This window comes from Falco peregrinus, chromosome 2 (assembly GCF_023634155.1).
Source record: "Falco peregrinus isolate bFalPer1 chromosome 2, bFalPer1.pri, whole genome shotgun sequence".
NCBI lineage: Eukaryota > Metazoa > Chordata > Aves > Falconiformes > Falconidae > Falco > Falco peregrinus.
This window is the reverse complement of record NC_073722.1, coordinates 57,329,981-57,357,162: the sequence shown is the minus strand read 5'-3', so window position 1 is coordinate 57,357,162 and position 27,182 is coordinate 57,329,981. Positions and strand designations below refer to the sequence as shown.

Sequence of the window (27,182 nt, the reverse complement as noted above, 5' to 3'; positions counted from 1 at the left end):
TATCTCAATTCAAGTCTTTTTCTTTCTCAGATGGCAGAAATGGGATAATCTGCCAAATGCAGACATTTAGGTTTTTGTGAAATTGTTTTGGAGGTTATAAGAATAGTGGTGACCTGTATTTGACTTTTGCATAGTTCAGGAGATTCTTGCAGAAATTTCTTTTGTGATATTTTTGCTTCTGATTTTTGCCTTTTTTTTTTTTTTTTTTTTTTTTTGGCTGACTCTGATCTTTCAGTTTCTTTTTACCTTCTTTACTTATATTCCCGCAACATACAGATAGCTAGGGTAATTGCTGTATAAATTACTGTGTGGATGACTGTTCTTGAAATACTTAAAAGGAGAAATTGGTTCTTAATCAAGCTATGTCAATAAAAGATAAATCATTCTGCAGGAAACTAAATATGGTAAATAACAAGCAAATCTTTGCAAAAAAAATAATCAACTATTTCAAAAAGTGGAAAAATTGGTAGGCTGAAATGAGTTTTCTGTTAAGCTGCTATGTCTGAAATAAAACCAGTTCATACATTCTTTGTAATCTTACAATCTTTTATTCGTGTAGGAGTTTTGTTTATGTGTTTTGTTCTTTATAGTTGCCCTGTGGTCACCGGTGTAAAGAGATTTGCCATTCAGGTAGCTGTCCTCTGAACTGCAGCCAGAAGGTTAAACTCCGATGTCTCTGTAAAAGACTGAAAAAGGTAAATTTCTAAGTTACAATTTTGAGAACACTGTGTTTTCTTTGCGCGTTCCTAGGCTTCTATGGACGGATTATCTCTGATGTGGATTAGAATAGGTCCAATTACTCTAGCAGAGCTATAACAGTTCACATCAGTTGAAGATCTGGGCTGCAATATCAAAAGACCCACTGGAGAATATAAAATCCTGTTAGTTCTAAAATATGTTAGCTGCTTGACTTACCAATAGCTTTATCTTCCAGCACACTTCAATTTTTGTAGCTCCATTGGGAGAATAATCAGATGAGCTGGGGTGATTTGAGAAGAAAAATCAGTTTTTCTGATGATATTGGGAAAGTTTATAATTGCGTAAGTTGGAACAAGCACAGATGTTGTGAATCCCTAACTGGAATAATTGATTACAGTTCTCTGCAAACCTAAAAGCGAGTACAGGCATCAGCATCCTTACCTTCTAACAAAGATAAAGGACAAAGTAATGTAAGAAGCTTATTACAACTGAAGTATTATGAGAGGAAGAACAGCAATTGATGTTAAGTCTTGGCAAGTAATAATGACTTAATGAAAAAAATCATTATTTGGCTTAATTAAAGGTGCTTAAAGTATTTTTCTGGACCCAGTTAACTTCTGAGCCTTCCAATCAGGCTGCAGTTCCCAGAGTTCTCAGCTTCTCCAAGAAAGGTCTTGCAGGTGGGGTGTTCAGCAGGAGAAAGGATGACATGTACAAAACAAGTGCTTCAAACTGAAGTCTGCTTACAGATAACCACATTTATGTATTTATTTATTTCTCTTCAATATTAAGGGGAGGAGGGGAAGAAGTGTGAGAATTTTTCCCCCCCCATGACCAGACCTTGCCCTGTCATCTCAGCCACTTAAGAGAATGTACATGAAGTTACTGAGACTCTGAATGCTAGCTCAAAGGTTATCTTACTTTTTCTTAGGCAGAAAGTGAAAAAAGAGAAGAGAGGAGAATTTCAGCTGGGCTACTTGGTTTATTCTTGCTTTCAGCTTAGCTTATCAGAAAGAAGAAAAAGAGAAAAGGACAAGTTAGTACGTAATTACAGGTTCAAATAACATTTAATCGTTAGCTTTGCTTTCTGGGTAACCAATTTTTACTAAATAAGAATGTTTTATAATTATTTTTATAAAGAAATAGACATAACTAATATAGGGAAGGGATTATAAAAGACTCAAATTATACTTAACAGGAAATACAGTGCAGCAAGATACAAGATGGCCAAGTTTCACTGGAATGTGATGCGTTATGCAAGGAAATGAAACGGAAAGCATCTGAGGTAATGTATCCGTTGTAGCTATAATTTCTTCTCAGTGCTTCAAGAAAAGTAGGAAAAAATGAACACAGAATTATTTTTCAAGGCAATACCAGGAAAAAATGCAACAACATAAACAGGTGTACTGTTTAATAGCAGCTACTTTTTCAGACTTGGATTTGGCTTAGTGGGGAGAATTACAGTGTTTGTAGACAATATTAATTAACGTGGTGAAATGCTATGTTAAAACAATATTCTGTTATTCTCTTTTTTTTGTTAGAACTTTCTTTCTTCTTCCACTGAAAACAAGTGATCAGTGATGCTGATGATTAGTGCTGTAGGATTTGGGCAAGGCCACTTCACGGGGCATTTACATCTGCTTTTTCCAGTGAAAGTCTGGTAGCCATTGGATGCTCAACTTGTCCAGCACAAGGAGTGTAATGCTGTCACACTGTTAGATACACATACAGTTGCCCTGTACCGGAAGAATGGAGAGTTTGCAGCAGTTACAGTATACTTTTTAGCCTGCTCTAAATGTGAATTCTCTCTAGTTCTGCTGTTTTATGAAGTAAAGAAATTGCTGCATGCTGTCCCCCTGAGACAGAATATCAACCGCACTCTTATAAGCCTTTTACTAAAACATAAACGAAAAGAATTGGTGTATAACTTGCTTAGGCTTTTTTAGTTAAGTATTAGATGTGGTAAATGTACAAACCAAAAAATCAGTAGGTAAAGCCGACTTCTGTCAGCTTCTGCTCAGTTTTTCAGGATTGGTTGGCAAGTTCTAACAAGTACCACATAGACCAAATCCTGCAACTTTGCAAGCAGGTGGTCAAATGCTAGGACTCTTGGGATATGCCTTTAGAAGATCCCAACCGTAACAAACAGTTCCAGTAAGAGTGTGAAGTTAAGTTCATAGCGCATGGAGTGCAGTAAAGCAAGGTGAATTCATGAGAGACTGCATGAACTGGGACACAACAGCATGTCTCAGTGTGGAGCAGCGCGGTGTCAGCAGATACTAGCTCCTGTTTCTCACCACTGACTTTGTAATCCACAGGAAGGAGTGGCCTAAGGTAATGAGTAAATGACTACAAGTTTCTACTATAAGCAATGCCACAGATGTACTGTGTGGCATAACCTAGCTATGTGTACCTTCCTCACAGAAGAGCATGGATTTGTTTGGGGTTTTTTATACGAAGTTACAAAGTTCTGTTTAAATTCTTTTCGGGCACCTTTTTGTATCCTGTGTTGACTTGTTAATGACATACTAGAATGATCTCCTATTATATGCACGTTATTAGAGAATTGCAGAATGCTTTGGGTCGGAAGGGACCTTAAAGATCATGTAGTTCCAACCCCCCTGCCATGGGCAGGGACACCTTCCACTAGACCAGGCTGCTCAGAGCCCCATCCAGCCTGGCCTTGAACACTGCCAGGGATGGGGCACCCACAGCTGCTCTGGGCAACCGGTTCCAGTGTCTCACCACTCGCACAGTAAAGAATTTATTCCTAATATCTAATTGAAATCTGTCTTCTTTTAGCCATTGACAGTAATTTCAATTACTGTTTAATGTGTCAAGACTGGAAGAAGCCTATTAAAAACTGCAGACATTTACAAGGACAATTTAGTTTGCACAGTTGCAAAACCATCAATTTCCAAAAACAGTGTGTTAACTCTTAATAAAACTCTTGATGTTGAGCACCTGATGAGTATGCACTTCTGAGGAACTGAATGAATCTTTTACTGTACATGTTATTAAAGAAATAGTTCTAGAAATTTTTCCCATACTGTGATGGTTAAGCTTCCCTCTACCTATGTATATTATATGTATGTATCTTATACAAATATGACTACACCAGTGTAAAAAGAATCTCTTCTGCTTTTTTCCACATTTGTGGGTCACTTTTTCTTTCAGAACTGAAGTTCAGCCGTTAGATGGCAGTGAAATACCAGGAGGCTGGTTGTGTGTGTTTTTCCACACCAGACTTCCAATATCAGATGTGTGTGGCTGAAAAGGTCTTACACACTTTTCTAAAGAGAGACTCTGCCATTGTGTCATTGAGAATTAATTAATTAATGAAATTCTCAGTAATGCTTTTATCTGATACATGGTTTAGCAATTTTAAAAATTGATCTGAAAACCTGCAAATAGGACTGTTCTATTCACCCTGTCCTCGGTGCACCCTGTTTGAGCTAGTGTTTGAGCTACTAGCGTGGGCTACTGTGCTTTATCCTTAGTCATCAAAAGCTCTTGAATAGCAAATTGTTTGGAACATGTTCCACCTGCGCAAACCATGTTCAGTAATTGTCACTGTTAGTATGCAAATCATCCAGTTAGTACTACCAAGACTGTTTTTCATTTAAAGTTAGAGATTTTTACATTGAACTTTTCTAAGGTCTGATGATTCAGTGGCTGCAATGCTAATGGTCCAAGAGATGTATACAAGAAAGCAGACACACATACTTCCCCAGTGTGCTCTGCTCTTCCTGTTACTGCTATTAACATAGTGATCTCTGGCTATGGGAATTTTAGAGATTGAGCTAGTGTCTTGGTGTTTAATGGTCTTTGGATTTATCTCCTGTTAGCATGCCTAATTGTTTTTCAGTCAACATAAACTTTTGGCATCTATAAATGTCCTGTAGTACTGAATTTCTAGATTTAGCCAAATGCTCCCACACAGTATTCCTGCTGTTATTAACCAGCCTCCTGGTAATTTCATTTTTGCCTTTGTTTTTGTATTATGAAAAAATTATTGATGTTTTGTCCCTATTTGATATCTTCACGGTCTTTAGGATTTTGTGCCCTGGTAGTCACCTAATGAATCCTAATGATGCATCTCTTTAGATGGAAGCCACTCCATCCTATTGTCTTTTGTACATGTTCAGGCTTTACATTCTCTTGTTACTGCAGGACCAAAACTGAATGTAGGAGCAAAGATTCAAGTGTCATGTGTTCACATACTGGCATTCCTGTCTCTGCCATTCTTTTCTTGATAATTTCTACCATTTAATTTGCTTTCTTGAACACTACAAAACATTAATATAGAATTATTAATTGTAACTTGTGTGACTTCTTTTCATATGACTTTCTGATGGTGGAGCTTTTTTAATTACATTTGGTTTGCATTACACCAAGAGCTTTAAAGCAGTTTGGTTATGCATTATCCAATGTATGCTGTATTCTGTACAAATGTAGAGGTTTCCTTTTGCTGTAGTAGTCAGGGAATATTTAAAGTGCTCAGAATGAAACGTGTGTAAATTACATACAGGCATTACCTTTATGTGTAAAGTGTACTGAGTTTGAGGATAAAGTTGTCGGAAACTTAGAATAACTGTCTTTAGGAATTTTCCTGGTGGTTTGTGAACAAACTATTCTTTTTAGGTTTTATATTTCTGGTTGAGCTTGCCAAGTTGAAGTCAGAAGTTCGATTTATAACCTTGTAGCATCCATTATACGTTCCATTGCAGCTATTTCTGAGGATATTTTGTCATCTCAATAAAACTAAGAGCTCACTTGATGGAGGCTTTGTTCACTTTAGCTGAGAACCGTTCTATAGGAGTAATTATGACTCTATAAGAAAACAGGTTTAGCTGCTGTTCACAACAGTTACTTATCACTTTGTATGTCTGTACAGATAAAAGAGGCAGAAGCCAAAGCTGCTATTGAAGAAGAGAAACGAAGACAACAGGTATCAGCCTTTCTTCCTCACCTGCTTCCTCCCCACCTTGTTCTTGTTAGTAGATCATTTAATTTACATGGAACTAATGCACAGTCATTCCTGTCTGCTGTTACCTTGCTCTAAGATGTATGCTGTGAATGTTTTATGATGGTTAAAAGCCCACATTTTCCTAAACAATTTTCATAATTTTATGCAAAACAATAATTAACCAGTTTATACACAATCATAGTAATGTAAGATTAGTGTAGTTTATTTTTTAAATGCTGAGTACTCTTATTTTAATTGAACACTTTGTAATGTGTAAACCCCACATAATTGCTGAATGGCCTCCTTAGAGATTTAAATATTGGGCCAAGCTTGGAAGAACATGTATTTCCTGTAATTGCTCTTGTTGGTGAGCGTATGTTTTCGGCATTGTAATCCAAGAAGCTTCTGTGCCAGCTGCCTGGAGACACTAATACTAATCATATTTCAGGCAATAACTGTAAGCTTGGTTGGTGGTAATGGCTAGGGCAGGTTTTTCATCTGGGGGCTACAGCCTTAGTGCACTCCTTCCAACCAGTTCATGTATGTATATGCCTGCGCCTGAGCGTTGGATGCCAAATCATATTCTGAGTCTATCATGTGCTTTCCGACTCTCCTTTTACTCCATTATCACAACAGTTATGTATTGGGTTGTGCTTGTGTCTTCACCTGCATGTCACGCTGTTTTTATCGAAGAGCACTGGCTCTGCTTGGGAGACGCGGGAGGCTTACTCCACAGACCCAATCCTCTTTTACCATTTTCCCAGTCTCAATAGGATAGACAATTTCTCTATGGGTCACAACTTCTGTTATGCATGCTTTGATTAATTGCCTAGAGACTTCTTGTAAAGCACTACATCTGTGAATCAATGCCCTAGCAAGGCCTGCTTTTGTTTTTCAAAGGGGAGTGCTGTCAGCTCATTGTGCAGGAGAAGCATGCAGTTATGTACCTGTTGTCCAGGGGACGAGGCACTGTTTTGTGAACATCTTCATTGTGTATTGTTACATTCGTGCCTCAGCTGTGTACAGTACTGATCACATATTCCCTCGTACAACTCATAGACAGCTCATCTAATTATTGTTCTCTTAAGTTGACCTTGGAAATGTTAGTTCTGGGACGTAGGTCAGGAAGTGTTGCTTGCATAGAGATGTCTGAACCATTTTGTTAGGTGGAGGTAATCTGTAACTGATAACTACAAGCTAAGTATTGAAGTGCAGTAATGGATATTTACACCTGTAAAGAACACGCTTACAATTCTAGCACTAGAAATTCAAAGTTGCTGGTGTTTGTATTGCACCAGTAGTGTGTTCATGCATTCCAGAAGGCATCCCAGTTACTAATGGTTGCTGCCTCAAAATCACTTAATAGTCCCGTTTGTAAAGTCTTGGTAATGAGGTTGTTCTGAAACTCTAGCGGATTCACTCCACCAGCACAGTGTGCAACATTAATTTTAGCTTGATTCTTCAGCAGTGATTTCTCTCTGCAGTCATGCCACCGTTGCTTTCTACTTCTACATTCGCTGAAGTCTCACAGTCCAGCCAGTACCCTGGTGCAATATATGGCAACTGCTTCTGTGTACGTGTTTTGTGATGGATGCAGCTTCTGTTCAGGGATAGAAAACTTCATCTATACATAACCAAGCCTACCAAAAGGTTAATTAAGAGTGGGCACTTACATAGCACAATAGCAAACAGTAGGACAACAGTAACTAATAAACAGGCTTTAGATTTTGCACACAAGCACTAACCTCAGCTACTGCAGCCTTTTATCTAAAATTGATTCCCTTCTGGTTTGATCTCATAATCTGCCATCTGGTGGTGCAGTTTGGAGGACATCACTATCGTAGGGTGTCAGGTCACATTAAGAGTATATATTTGTTGAGTATACTCCCTTCTGACAAAAGTTTGCATCTTGGACTGCCTTCCTGATCTCATTAGTGCTTTTTATATAGACAGCTCATCTGTTCAGCTTCTTGAGACCTGTTTTGATTAATACTTCATTAAATATGTTATATACAAATTAGTTCTCTGGCAAGTCTGTGCATTTGTATTTTGGTATTTGCTATATCTGGTAGCAGCTTCTGCTAATATCATTTGCAGATGGGATTACTTGTTTCTTAGTGGAAGGGAAATGGCTTGGTTAGGCTTCTTGTCGTGGTCCTAGCAGCCAAACTTCCTCTCTGCTTCTAACTCAGAGGCACCCTGTGAGCCCAGGGTTTTCCCAATTGCCAGAGGTGGAAAAAAGATCAGTGCTTTGATTATTTAATGATTCGGACCAAGCTCTCTTTCTATCCCACTCTGGTGTAAAAGATTTGGTTACATTTTTTAGCTAATTGGTAATAATCAAGAGTTTAAGTACTGAACGTTGAGGTCTCAAATTTGAGTTGTAGTTTGAGAGTTGTATGAAAGATTTCATTTCCTTTTTTTCTTAGAAAGAATTTTTTTTTGAACAGCTCTTTAGAAGTTACAAAAGTCAAGCGTGCCTGCCACTCCCCTGTAAAATACAAGACCTGCAATTTCAGGATACACACTTTGTGTCTGTATAGCCCCTGCTACTTGTGTTCATTTAGCTACATTTTCCCATGGAGCTGCTGCTACTTTTGCTGCAGGGAAAGTATAGAGAATAACACATGAAGGAGCAAAATCCAGTACCTGAGCAACAGTTAACTCATCATCATCTGGCATCAAATTATTTTGAGTATGCAGTTTAAATAAATGCATTTTGGTTTACTTTTCATTTGCGTATACACAAATAAGTTAAGTTCTACTCTAATTGGAAAGCTTGAGCTTGTTTAGCTTGAAAAATTAAGGTAGTTTGAAAACTGGGCACAACCAGTACTTTATTGTTCAGAAATCATTGAGGTGACACTTTGGGAATGATGACAGTTACATAAAATCCGTAGGTAGCTTTTCAAGGATAGTGATGGCTTCTTTCTCATTCTGTGCCCACGAACCTTTTTTCATTCTGTGTTTTGGTTTTTTTATGATGTATTTATTTTTAGCTGGGGTTTTATAAAGATCACTAGGAAAGCAATTCAGTACCTGTTACATAATTGTTGGAGCCCTGTATTTTAATTCAGATTACTGCAATTCATGAAGCATTCTGCTTTCAAAACTTAGAGATCACAAGTATATAATAACCCTACATTTTCTTTAAGTGTCTGTGTAAAAGGAAATACTGCCATGTTATCTATAAAACCTTGAAGAGAACTCTGTACTTGCCTCCAGATTTTGGATTTTGAAAAAACGTTTCATTAAAATACTTTGCTTTTCTAAAGGAGGATTAGGTAGTTGAAAGTAATCTTGTTTCAAATATCTGGCTGTGGAACTTTATCTGAACTTTTCTCCCATATTGTCAGAGAAGTGCCAACAATTTCTGCCTTTATTAAGTACAAAGGAATAGACATCAAAACGGGTCCCTTTCTCCCGTGAACAGTGGTATCTGGCACAAGAAGGGAAGTGAGATCCACTTTGTGAAACTGACAAATGTTTGCTTGTCAGTGGAGGAAAACCAGACATCAGGCATTTTTCAGTTCCAAAGGAAAATTATATTTACTGGACTACTCTGCCCATTTCCCAAAACAGTCTTATTATTGTTTCTTTAATGCACCTACCTTATTGTCTTAGTCCCTCTCTTCCTGGCAGCACTGCAGTAGTAGTCATGTAGATTTATTTCCTCTCATGGCCAGGCTTCGTCTCTGTTCACTCTCCACTTTTCCGCTGCTTCAGCTCAATCTTGTGCCTGTTGCAGAGGCAGTCCCAGCTTGCTGTGCTCTGCTGCTCCCATCTCTCCACTCTCTTTCATTTCACCTAGTCTTTCTGCTCCCTAGCTCCTTGTCCCATGCTGTCTCTGGTAGCTGACATCTCTACCCAAAAATCCAGATAATCATTGGACTTTGGTTTTAGTCTATCTCAAATCTTCTTTAAAGCATCTTTTCTGATTTTCCAGTCAATTAGATGGCCTCTTGTTGGAACCTCATCCCAGTCTCACACTCTTTGTTCCAAGCTGCCGAATTCCAGTTTTATTTCGGCTTTGTACCCTAAAATAAGTTTTGTCTGTACCTTGATAACCTTTTAAAAGGATGTGGAGGGGGATGAGGAACAGGGATCAGAGGATCCTGCTGTTCATTCCAGGCATCGCCCTGAAACTGGTGTTCTGGATGGGAGCTTGGCATTCTTATTTTTCCAGTCGCTTTTCTTCATATTTGGGATTAAGGGCGTGTGCTTTCTTTTGAAGGATGCTATATACCTACTGTGGTCTATGTATGAGTGACTAAGTATTAAGTTACAACACTTAACAAATGGAAATTTTTTGTGCATATCTACGATGATAGCTATTAATCTAAAATTTAGCTGAGTGTGCAAAATATAAAGAATTGGGGGAAAGACGATAGATTATGGCTTTGTTTATTTTTAGCAGAGAGCACATCCTTATTACGGGGGAAGAGGTCTTTGAAGATTTCAGTGTATGCTCTTATATACATTATTGTAATAGTTTAAATACAAGTGCTTTTCTTTAATAGGAAAAATAATTATTTTTAACATAATGGCAATAAAAATCTCATTTTGGCTTAACGTATTCAGGCTGAGTTAAAAATCTAATGTTGGTTGTTTTACTGGCAATGTTTTTTATAGGAAACTAAACAATGGTTTAATAGTTGGAAGCAGTGCTTTGTAACCATGGGATATAGCGCTACCACCTCATCTGCAAGAGATGCATAACTTCCACTGGCTGCCACTTATTTTTATAAAATGGGTTTGGGGAATGTTATTTAAAATCTGCAAGTTTTCTTGGTTTTTAATTCTGACATAAATGTCAAGTGCGTCTGGTTTTCTTCATCTAGGCTGAACTGGAAGCTTTTGAAAACAGATTAAAAGGGCGAAGAAAGAATAAAAAAAGAAAGGATGAAGTAGAAGTTGAACAATCATCATGGCAAAAATACAAGAACCTCATTATGCTGCCAGTGTTCGGAGTTGCTGTTGTGATGGTTGCATGGCTTATGGTCTACAACGACTGAAACAACTCAATATTTAATATACCTCAGCTGGGTTTTAGGTAGCTATTATTCCTAGAATGTTAGTCTGTGTGTAACAAAACTCAATATGCATAGATTATATAGGTATACTGTTTGTCAAGAAAAATGGAGAGGAGGGAAGAGATGTCACCTTTTGTGTTATTATATCACAAAACTAATTTCAGACACTGAAAGTAATAGTAGATTTTAGTCTATGCTGAAGTGCTGATATAGTTCGTCTGACTGAGATCCGTTAACATCTCTTCTATTAATATGTTGTGTTGCTTTTCCTTGTCTCCATTTCATAATATTAAAAATAGCTTAGTATAAATACTTTATTGAATGTTTCCTGTAAAATCAATTTAGTGGTTTATTGAAGATTAGTATTCTTATGCTAGTCTTTATATTGTATTACACAATTTCTGTGCTTAATGTCAGTTTTAATTACAACAGCTAACGGGGAACTTCAAATCACTTAGATTTGAGTATTCTGGGGCCTCATGTCAGAACTTTGTTCAGAAAAAGGAAATGTGAACTGTCCTTCAAGTCAACTGTATCACAAACAATAAAATGGGCCTCCTTACAGACTGGGGTTTGTTTTCTGGTTGTTCACACACAGAGACACACACACATGCACGCACTCTTATTTCCTCAAAAATCAAACCAATTGAAAACTTCACTTAGTGAGCAGATGCATATGCAGAACATAGATACAAAGTAGTTTCAGGGTGCAGGGGTGTGTTCTTATCACTGCCCCCGTTGCCAGTGGCAGAAAAGCAATTTGAAATTGAACTTAGAGCGTCACTTGACTATTTATATAGGTAAAAATTACATTTGGATATTTGTGTAGGTGTGCAAAATCATAATTGAATAGCGTAACAACACAAGTATATGTCACTCTGAAGCCATCGGGATGGTGCTTGCTAATCACGTATAAACTATCTAGCTAATTTCTTAAATGTTTAAATATTTTCTTACTGACAGTTTAGAGTACCTTGCTTCAGGACACCAGTGCTGGTTGGTAGAACTGAAAGATTCATACACCTTCCAAGATTATGAGAGAAGCTACATTGTCTCAGCTGAGGGACTGCAAGTTAAATTCAGCAGTGGCAGAGATTAGAAAACTGAATTTTTAAATCTCTGCTGGAAATTTTATGCTGATACTCGAGCATTGTGGGTAACTGAAGAGTGCTTAGAAGATCCTGTGAAAGATGAGGTACAAAGCCAAAGAGCATTACGTTGCCCTTGTAATTCAGGTGTATAATTTCATCGCAAATCCTGCAAAAGCAGTGGGACCATTTCTGTGAATTAGTAGAGAAGATTGCAGTTTGTTTGAAAGCTCTTATGGTTGATTTTGGCCCACTTGTAAGAGGACCCAGTATTAATCTGAGCTGATATCCAATTGTAGTTATGGTTTAGCAGCAAAAGAAAAAAAAAAAAAAACAAAAACAAAAAAACAAAACCCCAACCAGAAAAGTTGCAAAAGGCAGTAGCTTTTAGATTACGTAAATTGACAAAATGGGGATAAAATCAGTTACTTTTTGATTTTTCACCTAAGTTTGGGGAAAAGCAAAGAGAAGTGAGGAAAAATTGACAGTATATAGCATGGGTTGCTGCTATTTGATAGTATTTTATGGGGTTTTCTTAACTTTTTAGAAATGTGTACTAATTCTTTCATGTGTCAGGACATTAGTTTATAAAGTTGTAGGCAATGACAGTTGCATCTCTGAATTCTCTTTATTTTCCAGTATAGGGAATAAACAATTTTCCATATTGTTACCTTAACTCTTTTCTGTAATATTAATGCCTGGAAGATAATTCCATCTATAAATATTGTTTCTTTAACCAAGTGAGGTGATGCTGTTCTGTGACTGCCTATGTCAGTAACTCTGCTGTCACCAAGAGAAAAAGAAGAGATTTTTGTTCAGCTGAAGTAAAATGTGGTGTATTGTCCAAAAATACAAAAAGATACTTTTATGGCTGAAATATGCAGATTGATATGAATGAGACTGTTGTGGAAACAGCTTTTATGTTACAAGACTGTAGTTCATTTTTCTAATTACTCCTAGCTTTTTCTTTAAAACAAGTACAATGGAAAGTTTATCCTCGTCTTTACAGCAAAGAGAAGAAATCTCTCCATAGAGCTATAAAAATGAACTGCATTTGAGTTATGTTTGAAGTAGTTCTTGGTGGTTTTTTCTGCATATCTTGCAGTATATGTGTGAAATATTGGAGAGGAAAAGACTTGCTTCTCATTGTTCATCTTTATTATAATAAGAAAGCACACCAGTCTTTAAAAATCCATTCCATTCATAGAAATGTGTGTGAGAGTAGGCATATTCCCTTTCTTAGAGGATTTGTATCTTTCCTGAATCTTGCACGTAAGAGACATATCTATTCTTGAAATTTTACTCAGAATAATTCTGTGTATCTTATCCAGCCATCTGAGTCATTTGCACTCTGTTGGTTGCCTGCTGAACCAGATATTTGTTTCTTGGCATAAAAAAATTGTGGGGGTTCGAACAGTCTGCAGTTTAATAAATCACTGGGTTTTACTTGTTTTTTAAATTCTTTTGGCAGTTAACTTTTTGCCTTTTTTTTTTTTTTTGTTTGAGCTGCGTGTTGCAAGCATGATGCTTTGAAGCAAAAGGTACAGGTAAAATCATCTGTTATTCAGTACAAATGAAAGACGGTAGAAAGGAAATAGTGAACTGAAGGTGGGGGAGTGTTAATAATTTAAATGGAATGCATTGTTACATAATGTAAAAGCAAATACTTTGCATGCTAGCAGTTTACTGAAAAATGCATATTGGTAAGTAAACATTAAAAACGAATGTTATAATCTGACCTGCTTTTGAAGGGAAATTAGAGAGAGAAAAGCTTGATGATGAGGATGCTTAGCACGCAGAGTATTTAGCTATGTGTAAAATGAAAAAACCTGTGGGGGGCTTTTCCTCATTCTGAATGCATTCTGATGAGCGTTCATCTTTCCGCAGAACCAAGGCTTACAAGCTGTCAATGTATTTTGGATTGGAACCTCCTTGGACAAGTTTGTTCCCTGTAACACTAACAAAGCCATTGTGTGTGTTAATTTAATGTAACAATCAAGTCAGACAATAAACACATCAAAAACAACTTGAAAAATTGTTCTCAAGGACTGTTGTAGTAAAGCAGCAAACTTCTGGATATGACAGCTGACGTACTGCAGTGGAAGTTTTAGGCATATTTTTTGTTACCTTCTCTGGCAGTAATAGCTCTTACGGCTCCGATTGTTGCTGGGGTGACATAATCATGTTCCTTCATGTTACTGCTCTGACAAAATTGCAAGAATGGGTTGGAGAAGTAGATTAAGATGAAACAAATTGGGAAGAACTTAGGTGGGTTTTTTTTGCTTCATACGGGAAAATACAATTTATTTATTAGACGTTTGTTATGACCTTCACTACTAGAGAAGGAAATGTTACTACGCAGATAGCACCAAAACTTGTTCATAAACAAGTTTCTTGTGCTTGATTGTGGCTTTAAAGCACTGAACTCCTGAGTTTATAATCTCAGTAGTTCTGGCTCCAAAGCATACCTGCTATATGCCAGCTTTTCTGAGAGTGATGAGTTGGGTTAGATCTTGGGCTAGAGCACAGAGACGCTTGGTCTGAGCATGTTCCTGTGCCAGGCAGTGGAAGCTTGATGAGCGTGGTAGCTGCTCCCTGGTGCGTGCATTAGCGTGGGGTGTTCTCGCGCGGGCAGTCCGTGGGCAGCCCTGTCCTGAGTTTCATTTAGTTCAGATACCCCTTTTTCTGCTTTGATTTCATCCCATTACCAGTCGTTAGCTATGGGTATTTAAGTTGCTCCCTTTTCTTGCTTCATGAATGTAAATTGTTATTTATGTCTGACCTTGTCATTCAATTAAATCAATCACTGAAGAATTATAAAATGAAGATACTGTAGTGGTCTGTATTTACTAGGAAGGGAAATGCAAGGTAAAATTAGAGAAAAAACAAATGAAGTCACATAGTTACAAAATAATGAGACATGCTTGCTTCTTTCCACTAATCGTTACATGTTAATGAATTCTTTGGACTGCATTACAATGTTTATGTGCCATGCTGCCAGAAAACAAGCTTCTGGTATGGATGTTATATCAATATGAGCTCTGTGATATATTAAAGTCAGCCATAAGGTAGGCTAAGTGGTGGATGTCTAGAAATAAGTCATACTGTGAGGGAACTGTGGCTTAATTCAACCAAGTAGTATTTAATCTAAATAATTGTTTCTCATGCGGCGATTTCCATGAAATCGCCAACAAAAACAGAACTGGGCTTAGGCTTTCTCTGTGTGCTGTACACTGCGGGTGAACCTTGTAGTTGTGAAACTGCTATTTGAATGGCTCCTCCACCTGAGGAAATTAGTATGAGATTAGGAGTCCAGATTGGTTTGGGGATTGGAATTCACAGTTCTACTGCTGGAGAGAAGACATTCTCCATCCAAGGCCAAGCTGGCTTTGCAGTCTGAGCCATGTACTGCACCTCTTGGATTTCAGTTCTTGGTTGTTCTTACTGTAATTTTTTGTCAGGGCTAACTAATCTGTGTAAAATACTGTAATAAGTGATGAATTATAGTTTGGTTCCTCTGTATCAGCACTACAGCATGAAATATCTGACCACTACTACAAAATACAGACCGCTACAGTATCTTCATTTTATAATTCTTTAGTGATTGATTTAATTGAATGACAAGGTCAGACATAAATAAAAATTTACATTCATGAAGCAAGAAAAGGGAGCAACTTAAATACCCATAGCTAACGACTGGTAATGGGATGAAATCAAAGCAGAAGAGGGGTATCTGAACTAAATGAAACGGTTTACATTAAGCAGTTTGAAGATTTTTGCATAAATGCTCTTGCTTTGGTCTCTTTCCATGCTTTTCCTATTATTTGTGCAATTGTTTTAAAAACAAAACCAGTTTTCCTCCAGAGGGGACTTTGCTTTGTTGGGTGAAAAAAATGCAGGACTGAATTACCATGGGCGGGAGTTACATAGGATAGCCCTCCAAACGCAGAGTGCTCAGTCTCTGCCCCATTGCAGTAAATCCAGAAGCCTAAATCCAGAAGTATGGAAATAAAGATAGCTGGAAGAGAAGCTGGAAAGAAGCTAGGAAGAAGTGTTTATCATAGACATACATAAAGAAAGGCTCTAGATGAGGGGTATCATCCTTACTGATATAGTCGAAAGTGGTGACCAGGGATAGAAGCCATATTCATGTTGAGGGGGTGGTTCACATTTTTCGGGTGTTTTCTGACTCGCATTTTGAATGACAGCATTTCAGAAGCACTGAACCATGCACAGTAAGAACTGGAAGCCTCTCTCTTTTACAGATACCCAGCCGTGGTGGCAGTGACAGCTCTCTGGAAGGGTACTGAGCTGCTTCTTTTGTGGTAGCGCCCGATTCTGCTTTTTGTCCCGTTGGCTATGTTATTCCTGGGTGGCGTGTGTGCTCCGTTATGTACTCAGCCCTGGGCTTCAGGCAGCCTGGACACCTTCGGATGCGGATGCAGGGAACAGGGGACAAATACATCGACATGCAAGTCTTAAAAGCCTCATGGGGGTGGGGCACTTGCTCTGCCTTTCTCAGTTTCAGGCGGCACTTGTCTCTTGGCGTCAGAGCTTTGCTTCAGGATGCTTGTAACATCACAGAGACAAACGCAGAGCTCTCAGGTCGCTGGGGTCGGTCACGGCCGGGACGGGCGGGGGGGACGGATCCTTCCGCTGTCCCCCGCAGCGCTTCCCCGCACGGGAAGGATGGGGCACGACAGGGTTGCCACCGGGGGGCCGGGGCCTCCCTGCGGGGAAGGAGCTGCAGAAACCTGTCGCCGGCTCCGGGCGAGCTTCCTCCCGCCGGAGCCCCTTCCCCTCCGCTTCTGCCGTGCCGGCGGCAGCGCCCGGCGCCCTGTCAGCCCCTCTCTGGAGACCGGGAGGACGGGGCGGGGCGGGGGCGAGCCACCGTGCCACGGAGGAAAGCCTTGCGGCCCCTGTGGGCTCGAAACTTCCCATCCCGGGGGTGGAACGAAAGCCTTTGCGCGACCGCGACGTAAAATAAAGAGCATCCCGAAGGCAGGCGGGTCCTCCGGCGCCCGAGAGCCGCGGACGGACTGACCCGGCAGCCCGGCCCGGGCTCGCCATCCCCCGCCGCGAACTCCGTGCCCCGAACTGGGCGGGCCGGGAGCGCCGGAGGGTCCGTGCGCGGGGCTGTCCCCGCACCGCCCCGGCCGCCAGCGCGCACCCGGCAGCCCGCAGCCCCCCCGGCCACTCGCCCCCGGCAGAGCCCCAGCGAGCCAAGGTGAGGGGTGCGAGGGGCGAGCTCCGCGGGTTTCTGCCCCGCGCATCGCCCCTGGCTCGGGCTCGTCTTGCTACCTGAAGCGCGGCGTGACGAGACGTCCTTTATCTGGAGGCCGGGCGGGGGGGCAAAGGCTGTGCCCACCTCATCCGCCCCCCCCCGGGGATGGCTTTAGGGCGAAATGAGCAAGTGGGCTGTCTCTCAGCTTGTCCCCAAGGGGTAGAGCCTTGTGTGCAAAAGGGGTGGGGATGTGGCGGCCTTCTCGCCGAGGTTTATTATTATTGGGTGGAGGAGGGGGGAGGGGGAGTCTGCCGAGCAGACAAAATGCGGAGCCCCTCCGCCCCGCAAGTGTGTACGTGCGGGAGGCGGGCGGCCGCGGCTTGTCAGGGACCGAGATAGAGAAGGGGGGGGCGGCCGAAGTGGAGAGGGTTCAGCCGCAGCCGGAGCATGCTCTCCATGCAACAGTTCCCTGCCCTGCCCGCGGAGGAGGAGCGCTACCGGCAGGTCCGCTCCGCCAACCGGGTAAGGCGAGCCCGAGGGCGCTCCCCTCCGCGCGTGGGGCCGCCCGGGGACCGCGGGGACGGGGGCTTGCGCGGGCGGCTGGCTGCGGCGCTCGGCGACCCCCGGGCTGCGGGCGGGGGGCAGCGCGCTCAGGGGCACCGGCCGCCGGGGGTGGCGGACGGGAGGAGGGGACGCGGCCGCCGGCAGCCCCCGTGCGCTGCGCACAGCCTGCGCGGGGCGGAGCGGGCAGGGGGAGCGGGTCGCGGGCAGGGTCGGTGCCGTGTCCCCGGGAGGCCGCGGCGGAGCTGTCCCCGGGCGCTCCCGCGTCGGAACTTAGGCGGCTGTGCGTGTAGGTGAGTCGCAGTGACAACCGGTCGTCGGTAGCGTTTCACGAAGGGCTTAGCGGCGCCCTCCCCCCGGCCCTCTCCCGAAGTCAGCGAGGAAGATCACCGGGGCTGATGTGCCCGTTAGTGGCCGTGGCGCTGGAAGGGGCGGGGAGGAGTCGCGCCGAGCCCGACGGCAGCAGGTCCGGCCGGGATGTGCCCAGAGCAAAGTTTGGACCTGGGCTCTGGCCCGACGGCCGCGGCAGCCCCGCTGGGGCCGGGCTCCCGGGGAGCCGGCGCACCGTGCCCTCGCTCCCGGCGCCGTAGTGCCACCCGGACCAGCGAGCGGGGGCAGGGTTTACCCTCGCGTCGGATGCACCCCGAGGCCGGGTGGGGGGCCTCCTTCCCCTTCCTCCGCCCCTGCCCCAACGCCCTCCCACGGCTGTCCGGCGGGATGGTACCGCTGGCCGCCACCACCGACGGGAGGTGATCATCTCGTGGAGGGTCCCAGAGGCGGGCAGCGAATCCTTGCAGGGAGAAACAGCAGCCTGGGTGGCAGCAAGTGTCAGAGGCGATAGCGCGGGTGTTCGCAGTCTCCCAGCGCACCCCCTGGGAGGAGCGGGGCGGGGGGCGGAGGAGAATCCTTTGCCTGCCCTTATGGGAGGGGGGCTGATGCCTTAGTGCGAACCCGCAGGGTCACCCCCCCCCGTCCGCCCTTCCCTCCCCTAGCCGGGGAGCAGGTGTCTCCTCGGAGCGGGTGGCGCTGTCGGCGGGGGAGGCGCGGCGGGGGCCGCAGGTGAGCAGCGGGGCCGGGCTCAGCCCGGCGGGCAGCGCTCCCGGTGGCGGTGGGAGCCCCGCGGCGAGCGAGCGGGAGCGCCCCCCGGGAGGGCCGGCTCCGGTCCCCGCCGGGGTGCTGAGCCTGATGCCGTAGCGCTTGAAGAGGGGGCGCGGGGCTCCCCGCGCTGTCGCACCGATCCGTACGCGGCCGCAATGGCGCACGCAGCAGCGGGTTTCACAAGTTTGTAAGTACAGCAGTATACTTCAGTAGTATCGTTGCTGCACTTGCCTTAAAATGCAGGATCATTGGATGCATTTCGTGGCAGAGGATTAATTAATTAACCTTTATTTTAAATTATTAGCAGTCTGGCAGAGATGGCAAAACTCTTAAGTGAAATCAAATATCTAGAGCTTTTAATGCATTCATGGGGTCCCTTGGGAAGGTTTAGCTTTCAGCAGTAAAAGATATGGGAATGGACTTTTCCATATGGCCACATAGACCGTTTCTGTGTTCCTCAAAGTCAGCAGGACTAAACTGTAATCCGCTAGCTTTGTTTTTGTAATGGATGCCCTAGTTGGAGATCTATTATAAGCTTCTCAGGTACTGCGACACAGACCGCATTGCATTAGTATACCACTGAGGCAATCCAAACAACTATAAAGGAACAATACCGCGAAATATAGAACCGCTATGCTTGTGTGTCTTCATAAAAACCGGTGACATCTGAGTGTCTTGGACGTCAAGGTTCGGTAGGAAGCTGGGGGCTCCTCCAGGGGACAGGGGAATCCCAAACAATGTCCAAAGCTCCTTGAGAAAGGAAATGCTCACGACCTTTTTTCCCTCCTCCATCTGCCATTTATAGGGTACCCCAACAGCTGGGTTCTTCTGCCCATGGGGAAGCTCGGCTTTTCAACCTCACATGTAATTGTCACTCAGCACGCATTTTTTAAGGAAGCCACCAGTACTCATTTTCTTGAGAAGGCTCTCGGGGCAGTGAGCCAGGCAGCATAGCTCACTCACCCAGACTAGAGGAATCTACTTGCGCCCTATTAGTATCTTATGGGACCATCAGGACAAAACATTGTTTTTCCTCAGTCTTTTGGAGCTGGGACTATAAAATACTGAAGAAAGCATTCCCTTCCTTTCCAGAAATCTTTGCTGGCACTCAACTGTGTGCTTGTGGTAGATAACTTGAGTGTGCAGTGAATCAAAAGTACAAGATGCTTTGAAACATGTCATGATTGGAGGTGTTCTATAAAATGTGCAATGCACACAGGGAAGTTTAATATATCTGTATTATTGTTTAACTGTTAATTGTGTATTAGATGATGTCTGCAGATAGAAATGAAAGCCAGGACTGTTAACAGTGCCAGTAATTATTTTAAAATGCAGGCTGACTTGAATGTAGGAGGTTTGGGGGTTTTGGGTTGTTTTTTGGGATTGTTGGTTGGGGTTTTTTTTATTTGCTAAGCTCATACACAGGTTTAGGTCTTAGCACTCCACTCCCTCAAGGAACATTACTGTCCTGCTGTTATACTAAGTCCATGTAAGGCCAGACGCATAATTTCTTGTCATTACTTGCATGGCCAAGTGAGGATTGCATGCAAAGGCTGAGGTGGATAAACACCCAGACAGAAATCTCATTTACAAGGGGAACAGTCCTTCCAGGAGAAGGCAGAATATGCAAGGGAATGTTGGGATGGTTACACCCAGCAAAGAAAGCCAGCAGCTCCTGCTCATCACTACTCAACTGCTCTAACAAATTATGAACTCTGAATAAATCCTTTGCACACAAGGGGGAAGACAGTGCTTCCATCGGTGTGGCCTACTGGCTGTTGGGGCTGCGTGAGGCTCTGCCACACTGAGGTCCAGCAGATTCAGGCCACCCCAGTACATCAGGCACAATATAAGCACTACAGACACTCCCTTAAGAGATGGGAGCTGTGGCTTTGACCCCACCTGGACCAGGAGGCTGTGGATACCAGGTCATCTGCTTTCAGGCTGAACAGCAAGCTCGCTCTGTGACGCAGTTACACACAATGGCACTATTTCGTGGTGTGCCCAGGTTTTAAAAGATGGCGGCTGCCACCACATTGTGTAGGAAGAGTCAAATCCTGTCGGCGTGTTAGGTATCCTCAGCAAATACTTCCAGGCCAGATGAACGCCTTGTTTCTGAATGCCAGCCCGGGTCTGGCAGGGGTGGGTGTCAGGCCACTTGCAGCAGGGCAGTTCTAGGCCCTTCCCAGTGTGGCAGCCAGACACCTCCTGATTTTTAAATGCCTTCAGGATGAAATAGTTAAGCAGCAGGGCTTGGGGGGGGGGGGGCAGTCTGGCTGCAGTTTGAAATACTGATGTTTCTACTCTGCTCAGTTTCTTTCCCTGTCAAAATGAAACAGACCTCGTAAGTGGCAGGCTGGGTAAGCACAGCTTTCCAGCACCCAGGGAGAAATGTGGGTGATAAACTTTTGTGAAGTGACGGATTTTCACAGCAGGACAAGGAAAGCTTAAATCCTCCTTGGAAAGGTCTTCACACACAGAACCTCTGAAGACAGTGGCCGGACAGGCTCCAGCTTGACTACCCTCATTGCTTCTGTATTTTTCATCCTAGTGACCCTTCCACAGCCAATTTTCGTCCTGTGAAGGTGTGTGGTTTGGTCTGGAACTGTCCTGCGCCGCAATCTGGGTGCCAGGGCATGGAAGTCCCTCTCCACCTGCTGGGATCCGTACCTGGGGGGTTAGTGTATGTGTGAGGTGGGCCCTCGCTTCCTGAGACTATATGAGGAAAAATGGGGGGGGGGGGGGGGGGGGAGAGGGAAGGAAGAGCGGCAGGGCCTCGCCTAGGTGGCCGCCCCCGCGACTCACGCCGCAGCCCCCGTGCCCGCCGCCTGCCCGCTCTCCGCGGAGGCGAGGCGCGGGGCGGGCTCCGAGCGGGCGGCCCGGCCTGCCCCCGCCACAGCCGCGCTGCCCGGCGCCGCAGAGGGCCGGGAGGGGCAGGTTCGCCGGTGCCGTTCCCGGCCCGCAGCCCCGCGACAGAAGAACATGATGCCGGTCGCATCCCTTCCCGCTGTCCCCCGCCCCTCTATAAATAACTCTTGCGGGGCTGACCCGTCAGATTCCCTCGGCAGCGCGGATACCCTGACCCGGGCCGCCTGCCGTGGAAAGTCTGAATGCAGAAAATACCGCAGTAAAAATAGCGCGGCCGGGTAGCCCCGCCGGCCGGTCCTAGCGCCGGGGCCCGGCGGCTCTGGGCACTCCACCGGCCCCGGCGTTGCCCCCTGCCCGCGGCCCTGGCGCCGGCTGGCGGCGCCTCACGCCCCGGCCCAGGCGCAGGCGGAGCCGGGCTGCGCCCCTCGGCGGTGCGCGGACGAGGCCCTCCCGCCCCCCCCCCCCCTGCGCCCCCCCCTGCGCCCCCCCTGCGCCCCCCCTGCGCCCCCCCCTGCGCCCCCCCTGCGGCCCGGTGCCGGCGCGCCCCCGCCGCCCAGCCGTGCGTTCCGCTCTCCTGTTTTAACCATCAGGTGGAAGCACAGTTCGTTTCTGCTGCTCAGCTGCGGAACAGGTAGCTCCCTTCCAAGCGGCGTTTTTCATTTCGGCTTGTCTTTTAAATCAGCGAACATGAAAGAAATGGGGATAATGGTTTAGTATCCTAAATATAAAAATAATAACGAGACAACAAGTGAGCAAGAGCTTGCCCTTTCAAGCAAGAGATGGGAATCTTGCTACCTCTGAAGTCCGAATTAGATGTCATTCCATGCCTACCTTGGGCAGAAGACTGCTCCCCTGAAGGGATAGTTTCTCCTCACCTGTGCTTGCAAGCCGCTGTAATTTGAAGCAGTGCTTGTAATCATGTGTGTGTGCATATGCTGCTATTTCAGGTTGTTTCACCTGCAAAATCTGAATATCTGGAGGTCAAAGCCAGCGGCAGATACCAGACAGCGTTGTCTGGTGGCTGCTGTGACTCCCGGCGCATCCATGTTGCAGTTCCTGGCTCCCAGTGCCGCTGGAGCATGGCCCGCACTGGGGGCTGGGGTGGTGGGGTGGCCTGGGCTGGTAGCCAGGCCCCTGCATGGCTGCCTGCTCACCCCTTCCATCCTGTGGCACCGGGGCAAAATGGGAAGAATAAGACTGGGAAAGCTTGTGGGTTGAGGTAAAGGCGGGGAGATCACTCACTGATCACTGTTGTGACTCGACTGGAGGAAACGCTTTATTACTGATTAATCTATATATTTATTTACTGATTCAGGTATCATGAAACAAAAGCAAAAAAAAAGAAGCAAGCATTAAAACACTTGGGAAAAACACCTCTCCTCGCCCATTCCCAGGCTCAGCCTCACTCCAGACTCCTCTGCCCTTGTTATCCCCACATGTGGCACTCCATCCCTTCAGCGAGGCAACCAGCAGCAGAGAAGGGCATCTCTGCTGCTCCTTCCTTCTCACTCCTCCTCTGCTCTGCCGTGGATCCTGCATGGGCTGCAGTCCTTTGGGGAGTATCTGCTCTGCCACAGAGCACCTGCTTCTCCTCCTTGGTATTTGTGATGCCGTTTCTCACTCTTTTCCCATGGGTAGAGACCCATGTGGTTTTTACCCTTTCTTAAATATGTTTTCACAGAGGTACCACCAACTCGGCTGATGGGCTCAGCAGTGTCCTTTGGTGCGGAGCCAGCTGGAACTGGCCACATCCAGCATGGGACAGCCCCTGATCTCTTCTCATGGAGGCCACCCCTGCAGTGCCCCCACTGCCAGCAAGCTTGCCACCAACACCCAGTACAGATGCCCGTGTAACCAGGGGCAGAATTATTTAGAAGCCACCTCATTACAGCCTCAGCTTGGGAAAGCATGTTTGCTCACAACTGACCGAAGTGGCAGTGTTACCTCTGTGGTTGTCTGCTTCCCTGTCCCTCTTCCCTGATCCCCAAATCAGGAAGGGATGAAATGAATCCAGTCATCCTTCAGTTCCTTTTCACCGCCTTCGTCATTAGAGTGGAACCTCTGCAGCATCTGCTTCTTTGGGTGCCACACAGTTTATAATTCTCTATTTTTGTCAGTAGTATTGCCAGCAACAGTTAGTTTTTAGTGTGTAGCCCTGAGAAAGTGAAAAGAGGCTGAAAATCAGATACCATCAGAGCTGCTTTGGAATGGTGAAGTTTATGCTTTGATGATTCAAACCCTGCCCTCGTTTCAAAGCATGTTTCCCATAACAGTATGCTTCTGTGGGACCCCAGCCTTTGCATGCGTGTTATATTAATACATACTGCTTTTTTTTTTTTTTTTTTTTTTTTTTTTCCCAGAGACTACACAGAAATTAAGACAGTTTAAAAAACTTTTACTGATAGAATCATCTGTGGGGGACAAATCCTGTAAACCTGTGGGAAAAAAGACTGTCAGGTTGCATCCTTGCAGGTGCTTTTCCTGGATCCTGAGGCTCACTTTTTCTTGAAAAAGCAGCATTTTCTATATTGAACATTTAAGTCATCTTCACCCAGACCTTAAGGGAAAGGAATTGAAGGTAGACATGAGTTTCCTTCTTTGGGACAGCATCAGACTACAACTATTACAACTCACGTGTTGTAGTTCAGAGAGAGTTCAAGGTCAGTGCTGAGTGGATGGTGCTCATGCTTTGGGACTGGCTGGTCAGTGATTGTCAAATCTTCTCCAGACCTGTGATACTCAGTTCTGCCATACACGGAACCTAGTCTTTTAAAAAGTAATGTGTTAGAATCTTCCACGTCTGATCTGTTTGATACCAGAGAGATTTAACGTCACAGTGATTTAACAGTAATAGTAATTGCCCAGAGCAATTGCCATTGCTCGTCACCTCAGAGAGCTTCTAGTTTCAAAATAGCCTGAACTGTCACTTGCGCGTTCCTGAAAGTTACTTGAGAGCATCTCAGACTCAGGAAGCATTTCCTAGGAAAAGAGGCTCTCTTTTTTTCCCCTTACTGCCTCTGAACGAAGCAGTAAGAAATCACGTGCTCTTTGCGTTGTTCATCTCATTAGATTTCAGAAAGCAGTTAAGGGCATTCTCTTGGAAATAAAACCACTGGTAGCACCGAGGAGATTTCCATCCCAGGTCTCTTAGACCTGAAGCTCTGCATTCATGTAATAATACAGCGTATGTCTCTATTATAGTTATGTCTGCTCTGGTCTTCCATTGTGACACAGAGATTTCTTCCATTGCTCCTGCCTTCAGTGTCAAATCTTTTTCTAGGCAGATTATTTTCTCTATGTTAAAATTATTCCAGAACCAGTGGAACCTGGAGATTATAGAAGCAGAACATACTGCAGTTGTTAGGCTGTCCCCAACTTCCTGCATTTTCTCATCTTCAGAAATAAAAGGAGATGGCTGAACCCACCTTGCTTTAACAGCCTGTGCATTTTTGCCATCACACAGCGTTGAGGGACAGATGTTGCTGAGAGAGAGCTTGTTGTTTGAAAGATGCTAGTTCTGCACACATACAAATATTGTCTGAGTGAATAATATATCTGAAAGAGTATCAGGAACTGTAGCGTAAGCAGCTATCTTTCCCCCCCCTTTGTTAATTTTTTTTTCTCCTTGGTATTTGATTTGTAGCAACCATGTAACAAAAGAATTAAGTAGCAAATGTCTTTTTTAAGCTTGGGTTTGTCCCTGCTCAGCCATTTCAAAGGTGTAAGTTTAAATAATTTGTAGTGCATGTAGACAAGGTTGGAAAGGAATCTGAAATGATGATTGAATATAAGTTACTAACAATTCTCTTTCTCCCTATAACGTTGGAGTATGTGGAATAGTGTTGATAGTGGTCTGGAAGGCCTAAGAACCCAGATGGTTTCCGTTTACTTTTTCCTCATCACAGATAGGATTATTGTGTGACTCCTGGAGATTTCCAAAGAAAATGTGAATGGGAGGAAAGCTGACATCTGTTCTAGGGATGACAATTAAATTAAATAGTCGTAGCTATAAATACAGTGGATTTTTTCCTTCTTTTACAGAATATTTCACCAGATTGCTATTGTTTCAGTGACTTAGATGGAAGTTTTTATCCTACAAATCCTTCTGTGATCAATAAAGCTTTGATCCTATATCAGAGTCATAGTCAAATGCATACACCAATGTAAGTGCCTTGTTAACCCTCTTAATCTTGAGTTTTCTGTATCAGTTTATTGCTTCATAACTTCAACAATAATGAATGGGTTTAATCTCTAGTCAACTCTTCAGTTATTTCTGTCAAGATGTCCTGGTAGTTTCAAAAAATATCCTTCTCCTTCTCTGTTTTCTGCTACTGAAACAAAATGGTCAAAGATGGCACATTTCTGAACAATGTGGTATCCTGCTGAAACATGAATGAGTGACCTCTAAATTTTATAGGTAGTAGGTTATTGACCTATGTAAGTCTATTTTCATCTTTGGGAAGAGGACAAATAAATATCCAGCTATGCTGAACAGATGAAGCTTTGCTTTGACTCTAAACCACGACCTTTTCTTTGATTAACATTGCTACTGCTCTTATCCTTGGTCCAAGGGTTAGTATCTTTTTATTCACAAATCAGAAAAAAGTCAGTAGTGTAAAGCTAACATTACACATTCAAATCCAAAATTTTAATGTCTTCTAGGCAGACATTTGTACTGTAAGAGTAATCTATACATTTTGGAGAAAAATGAATAAGAAATACAGGAGACACAAGGAGACAAATGCTTCTAAGAAGATTACTGCCATTTATTTCGCTTACATTTCAGTTTAGCATCCAATTCATGTCATTGAAAGCTTCTGATTTTAGATAGGTTAATTGTATAATCAGTATTGTGCATGGCACATTTATGATGCACTGGTCACCTTCAAGTTCAGAAGGCTAAGCCTACTGATCAGGCATTAATAGGAAAAAAAAAAAAAGGTATGTCCAGTTATGAGGTGTAGTTGCCTTGTGTGGAATGGGGCTTCTGGTGGGATTTCTGCACAGGCGGTGATTGATACACTGAACGGGAACCACAAAGCAGGCAGGATATCTTTTTGTCCCTTCTATTTTTCCAGGTTGGAAAACTGATCTTAGGAGAAGGTTTTCCTCCAACTGTATCCCTCCACCCCCTCAAAATGTTTTTTCAGAATCTGTTTATTTTCACAAATTAGTCCACTAAGACTTTTTTTTATGGTTTCCAATTTTGCTTTCTGGTGCTAATGGCTCTTTTGCAGGCATCCACTTATTGAATTCCCAGCAAAGCAGGAGCCTGAAGGTAGTGCTGTGTTACTCCCCTGCCTGCTGAGTTGTGATTCACAGCAATGTATAGCCAGAGACTTGCCATTGCTGCTTTACTTGCTTAGCAAACTTCAATGCAGCAAACATCTGGCTAGCCAGAAAGGCATTAGAGTGGTCTCTGGGTGTGTTCGGAAAAACAGCATGGCACTATTGAATCTTCCATGAGTAATTTTTGCAAGCCCTAGAAAATTACAGAAAACTAGTAACCCCCCAGAGCATAAATTCTGCATTAATTAAAGAATAATTTCCCCAAAACACTTTTCCGGTTCCTGCTGAAGTATGCTGAATGGATGTTCATGTTCTGGTATTGAGAAATATCAGATAATGCTAACGATAGTCTA

General features: G+C 43.9%; 2 protein-coding genes across 2 annotated transcripts in view; both read left to right on the top strand.

The window, feature by feature from the left end:
* Nucleotides 1-12,142, top strand: part of NFXL1 (nuclear transcription factor, X-box binding like 1) — a 48,548-nt gene extending 36,406 nt beyond the window's left edge. Inside the window, exons 19-22 of the mRNA XM_055795802.1 lie at nucleotides 591-695; nucleotides 1,898-1,984; nucleotides 5,597-5,650; nucleotides 10,510-12,142. Coding sequence (XP_055651777.1) covers nucleotides 591-695; nucleotides 1,898-1,984; nucleotides 5,597-5,650; nucleotides 10,510-10,683 — 420 coding nt within the window. The 3' untranslated portion in view covers nucleotides 10,684-12,142. The remainder of the gene's footprint in view (nucleotides 1-590; nucleotides 696-1,897; nucleotides 1,985-5,596; nucleotides 5,651-10,509) is intronic.
* A 5,318-nt stretch (nucleotides 12,143-17,460) lies between these two features.
* Nucleotides 17,461-27,182, top strand: part of CORIN (corin, serine peptidase) — a 149,382-nt gene continuing 139,660 nt past the window's right edge. The window contains exon 1 of the mRNA XM_055797035.1: nucleotides 17,461-17,535. Coding sequence (XP_055653010.1) covers nucleotides 17,461-17,535 — 75 coding nt within the window. The remainder of the gene's footprint in view (nucleotides 17,536-27,182) is intronic.